Source organism: Pristiophorus japonicus, chromosome 1 (genome assembly GCF_044704955.1).
Source record: "Pristiophorus japonicus isolate sPriJap1 chromosome 1, sPriJap1.hap1, whole genome shotgun sequence".
Lineage (NCBI taxonomy): Eukaryota > Metazoa > Chordata > Chondrichthyes > Pristiophoridae > Pristiophorus > Pristiophorus japonicus.
This window is the reverse complement of record NC_091977.1, coordinates 313,955,692-313,961,691: the sequence shown is the minus strand read 5'-3', so window position 1 is coordinate 313,961,691 and position 6,000 is coordinate 313,955,692. Positions and strand designations below refer to the sequence as shown.

Below are 6,000 nucleotides of genomic sequence, written 5' to 3'. Positions count from 1 at the left end.
AAAACCTACCTGGCACCTGTCCTAATATCTCCTTATGTGGCTTGGTGTCAAATGTTGTTTGATAATGCACCCGTGAAGCACCTTGGGACATTTTACTACGTTGAAAGCACTATATATATAAATGCAAGTTGTTGTTGTTGCTGCTTGCAAGAAATGGCTGGAAAATGAATGGTTTTCTGGTTTATGCTGATTAATTACTGTTGTTTAAAAATTGGATCAATAGTTGGATAAGTTTGAGATTGATGGCTATAAGAATGAATATAGACTGATTATCAAATGTTCCATCAAAAACAATGGCTCAGGTGCCACTGCAGTCATGACAGCTGTAGAATTCAACTCGTCAAGACATAATACAGGTACAACAACTGAAATTCGGCAACCTCGGGACTGAGACCGTGCCGGTTTTGGGATTTTTACAGATTTCAGACCTTGCTGTTGGCGCTCCTTGCTGCCCGCTGATCCTTCGCTCCTCGCCGCCCGCCATTCCACTGATTCTCGCCGCCCGCAGCCCCCCGTTATTTACTGTTTTTTTACCGGTTTCCTCGTCCCTCATCGTCCAATGTCGCCATCTTGGCCATCTCAAAAATGTCCGGTTTTCGGACAATTCCGATTTTTGGACAGCTGGATTCGAGACGTTTTACCTGTATTATGGATTGTGAAGTTCAGCTGATGTCCATAGAATCAAAGCCCAGAAGGAGGCCACTTGACCAATCATGCCTGTACCGGCTCTGTGAAAGAGCTATCCAAATAGTCACACTCCCCTGCTCTTTCTCCATAACCCTGCATTTTTTTTTCCTTTTCAAATATCTATCCAATTCCCTTTTGAAAGTTACTATTGACTCTGCTTCCACCCCCTTACAGGCATTGCATTCCAGATGAGGAATGTTCTGGAGCTTTGCTCGATTAAATTAAATCTGAGAATTTCTAGAGTTTTAACTTGAATCTGTTCACATTTCTTGACATTAAATAATTACGGTAGAATCCATGGTACGGCAAATGTTAATATCAGTGGGAGGTAGAGCTTTGTGAAAGCTTCACGGTAGCATGTATGGCTATTTGTACATAATTTTTCTTCACGCACTTGAAAGATTCAATTCTCTATTTTTCTACAATTGAATCGAAGATTTTCTGTCACATCTGTTGAATATTCGCATACTCAAATGAAAACTTCATCCATAAATTGGTCCATATTAGTCTGCATCTTAGCCACTGTACTTTTTTCAAAGGGGATATGTATCTTTTTCTTCTTCTTAGGCAGTCCCTTAGAGTCGAGGATGACTTGCTTCCACACTAATATGAGTTCTCAGGTGACTGATGAGTCCAATGCAGGACCGACAGTCTCTGTCATAGGTGGGGCAGACGGTGGTGAGAAGGATGGGGGGGTGGGGTGCTTGGCTTGTTGTGCGCTCCTTCCGCTGTTTTCGCTTGGCTTCCATGTGCTCCCGGCGAAGAGACTCGAGGTGTTCGGTGCCTTCCCGGATGCTTCTCCTCCACTTTGAGTGGTCTGGGGCCAGGAATTCCCAGGTGTTGGTGGGGATGTTGTACTTTTTCAAGGAGGCTTTGAGGGTCTCCTTAAAGCGTTTCCTCTGCTCACCTTGGGCTCACTTGCTGGGTAGAGTGCTTGTTTTGAGAGTCTAGTATCGGGCATGCGAACGATGTGGCTCATCCATTGGAGCTGATCGAGCATGGTCAATGCTTCGATGCTGGGGATGTTGGCCTGAGCGACAACACTGTATATAGTCGCTCTCAATAACAGTGCATTTTGGCAAAGGAGCTTAAAATACTGGCAGTAAATCAAGCATTTCTGAAAGAACAGAATCAAAATTTATAAGAATAAAATATAGGACACATAGGGCTCACTTCTTAGAAAGGGGAGAGGCATCCATTATAGTCAAAATGAGGAAGGATTCTCTGAATACTGTAATTTTAGGTGTGGGTTAGGGTTTTAGGGAGAAACTGCGTTGTGGGCCGAATTAGAGTCTTCCAATTATTTAATTTAATTCCATGCTGGATTTCGCATGTTTTGGAGGCATAATGATTCTTTTGCCCTGGCTTGATAAAGTTGTATTATTAAAGCGAGGTTACTGTTACAAAACTTGATTATGAACTTCTTGGCTTTTTTCCCTTTGCTCCTTGAACTGTTTTTCTTCTTGGGGAGGATGCCATTTTTTTCTTGTTTTCTCTTCTGTTACTAGTGGGGTGCTGCAGGGCTCAGTGCTGGGACCCCAGCTCTTTACGATTTGGATGAAGGAATAGAGTGTAATATCTCCAAGTTTGCGGATGACACTAAACTGGGTGGCGGTGTGAGCTGTGAGGAGGACACTAAGAGGCTGCAAGGTGACATGGACAGATTAGGTGAGTGGGCAAATAGATGGCAGATGCAGTATAATGAGGATAAATGTGAGGTTATCCATTTTGGGGGCAAAAACACGAAGGCAGAATATTATCTGAATGGCGGCAGACTAGAAAAAGGGGAGGTGCAACGAGACCTGGGTGTCATGGTTCATCAGCCACTGAAAGTGGGCACGCAGGTATAGCAGGCAGTAAAGAAGGCAAATGTTATGTTGGCCTTCATAGCTAGGAGATTTGAATATAGGAGCAGGGAGGTCTTACTGCAGTTGTACAGGGCCTTAGTGAGGCCTCACCTGGAATATTGTGTTCAGTTTTGCTCTTCTAGTCTGAGGAAGGACGTTCTTGCTATTGAGGGAGTGCAGCGAAGGTTCACCAGACTGATTCCAGGGATGGCTGGGCTGTCATATGAGGAGAGACTAGATCAACTGGGCCTTTATTCACTGGCGTTTAGAAGGATGAGAGGGGGTCTCATAGAAACATATAAGATTCTGATGGGACCGTACAGGTTAAATGTGGGAAGAATGTTCTCGATGTTGGGGAAGTCCAGAACCAAGGGACATAGTCTTAGGATAAGGGGTCGGCCATTTAGGACTGAGATGAGGAGAAACTTCATCACTCAGAGAGTTGTTGACCTGTGGAATTCCCTGCCGCAGAGGCCAGTTCATTGGATATATTCAAGAGGGAGTTAGATATGGCCCTTACGGTTAAGGGGATCAAGGGGTATGGAGAGAAAGCAGGAAAGGGGTACTGAAGGAATGATCAGCCATGATCTTATTGAATGACAGTGCAGGCTTGAAGGGCCAAATGGCCTGCTCCTGCACCTATTTCTATGTTTCTATGTATTACAAGAAAATAAGACTTTTTAATAGAATCAGAAAAGCAATATATGCCACAAATTACTGTTGGTGATAATAGCTGACATTTTACTATGTTAAAGATGCTATATAAATGCAAGTTGTTGTTGTTGAATGACTTTCCCCCACTTACTATTTTAATCGAAGTATTAACCCATTCATTTTAAACAGGTTAACCCCTTTTGTTAAATGAGCAGACAGAGAAAAATCATATGAGCATGTTAAGCATCCGTCCAGTATTATCAACTGTAATTTCTAACATCATATTAGAAAATGTTTGAAATGCACTGCAGGAAGAGCCATGTTAATGATTGGATGTGACCCTTCATTAGAATTTTGTTCTATGGATTTGGTCACCCTAGTACCCTCCTCAAGTTTTTGAAAAATAAAAGCTATTTAATTAAACTAGTTAAAATCAGCATACCCTTAATGTATATCTGCCTCTGAACTATCAGTGAGTTGGGGACAGGGACGTCAACAGATGAAATAATGAGGTAGTTTATTTTGTGCATGTAGCATGCATGACTGCTTGGGATTATTGTATGTAAATGTTGTAAAGATTCTGGGCCAAAATTCATGGTCCGGATAAGGCCCGTTACTGCCGTTTAGCGACGGCCATGCAGCAGAATCGAGTGGCCACCGTGTTGCAGTCCAATGGCCGCCATGGTCCAAATTCACCTCGGGGATTATTCGGGCGGTCCCCACTTCCGCCCCACTGCTGTTGACCGGCCCAAGCCATCATCAAAGCGCGCACCGACTCCGCGCGAAATCTACCTAAAAAAATCCACGAGCCGCCGCGAGGTGTCCCCGACAGCTTTTTCTGTCAGTGCACCTTGTTTTTTGTGTGTGAGCCACAGCAGCGTGGCGGCCCTTCAAGGGGACGGCGCATTGCCGCGGCCGCCATGTTTCTTTTTGCGGGGCTGACTTCCCGATCGGCCGGACAATTATGAGCCCAGGTTCGGCTAGGCCACCAACAAGCAGCCTGGCACCCCCTCTTGGCCACCCGGCCCGGCCAAAGCCCAGTGGCTGAACCTAAATAATCACTCCTTCTCTCCCCTTTAAATGAGGGGAGAGATGTGTTGTCGCACAAGTGCACTGATGTCACCACCGCTGCGCCGCTGACTGACAGCGGCGGTGACTCCGTCCCCTCTGCTGCCCCTCACCAGCACTTACCGCCGCACTTCCGCCCCCATTTTTATGACCAACTTCTGGTCCGCTCCCAAAATTTGCCAAAGAGGTGAAAATGGATCAAGGGTCTGACTCGTCAGACCTGACAGTAAAACCATCTAGAAAAAGGTAAGTGCACCAGCTTTCTGGTGGGCCTCAATTTCGACCCCTTCATTTAATAGGTTAGCATGTTGCAGATGCTGTCAGATTTACTGGACACTTTAAAGTTGTACTAATGTCCTTAAAACCATTTTTATTTTCAGATTCAAAATATTTGAAACCCTACTGGGGCAATTCTTTTTAGTTTGAAAGGCAGGCTCCAAATTGTCAAAAAAATGTCAAAATCAAAATTTTCTGGGGTACCTCCTCGGGTCACCTTTGAAGATGAATCTCACGCTCGTCTCATCACCATTCATTTGGTTTAAAATCCACCACCACTACAAAACGTGCTTTCATGTGTTTGTTTTTGGTTTTTTTTATTCGTTCCAGGATGTGAGCATTGCTGACAAGGTCAACATTTATTGTCCATCCCTAAATGCCCTTGAGAAAGTGATGTTGAGTCTGCAATCCGTGTGGTGGAGGTATGCCCACAGTGCTGTTAGGGAGGGAGTTCCAGGATTTTGACCCAACGATGATGAAGGAACAGTGATATATTGCAAGTCAGGATGGTGTGTAACTTGGAGGAGAACTTCCAGGTGATGATGTTCCCATGCGCCGGCTGTCCTTGTCGTTCTAGGTGGTAGAGGTCACGGATTTGGGAGGTGCTGCCGAAGAAGCTGTGGCGAGTTGCTGCAGTGCATCTTATAGATGGTACACACTGCAGCCATGGTGCACTAGTGGTGGAAGGAGTGAATGTTTAAGGTGGTGGATAGGATGATAATCAAGTGGACTGCTTTGTCCTGGATGGTGTTGAGCTTCTTGTGAGCTGTTGGAGCTGCACTCATCCAGGCAAGTGGAGAGTATTTCATCACACTCCTGACTTAAGAACACAAGAAATAGGAACAGGATTAGGCCATATGGCCCCTCGAGCCTGCTCCGCCATTCAATAAGCTCATGGCTGATCTGATCATGGACTCAGCTCCACTTCCTCGCCCGCCCCTCATAACCCCTTATCTATTTCTGTCTTAAATTTATTCAATGTCCCAGTTTCCACAGCTCTCTGAAGCAGCAAATTCCTCAGATTGACAACCCTCTGAGAGAAGAAATTTCTCAACTCTGTTTAAAATGGGTGGCCCTTTATTCTAAGATCATGCCCTATAGTTCTGTGCCTTATAGATGGTGGAAAGGCTTTGGGGAATCAGGAAGTGAGATACTCGCCATAGAATACCCAGCCTCTGACCCTCTCTTGTTGCCACAGTATTTATGTGGCTGGTCCAGTTAAGTTTCTGGTCCACAGTATGTTGGTGTGTGATCCAGCGATGGTAATGCCATTGAGGGAGTGCAGCGAAGGTTCACCAGACTGATTCCCGGGATGGCGGGACTGACCTATCAAGAAAGACTGGATCAACTGGGCTTGTATTCACTGGAGTTCAGAAGAATGAGAGGGGACCTCATAGAAACGTTTAAAATTCTGACGGGGTTAGACAGGTTAGATGCAGGAAGAATGTTCCCAATGTTGGGGAAGTCC

At 45.1% G+C, this 6,000-nt stretch overlaps 1 protein-coding gene across 2 annotated transcripts in view; it reads left to right on the top strand.

The window, feature by feature from the left end:
- Positions 1–4,064: 4,064 nt before the first annotated feature.
- The window catches only part of ctdp1 (CTD (carboxy-terminal domain, RNA polymerase II, polypeptide A) phosphatase, subunit 1), a 385,081-nt gene continuing 383,145 nt past the window's right edge, over positions 4,065–6,000 (top strand). For both annotated transcript variants that reach the window (XM_070888570.1, XM_070888569.1), the window contains exon 1: positions 4,065–4,502. In XM_070888570.1, coding sequence (XP_070744671.1) covers positions 4,450–4,502 — 53 coding nt within the window. In that variant the 5' untranslated portion in view covers positions 4,065–4,449. The remainder of the gene's footprint in view (positions 4,503–6,000) is intronic.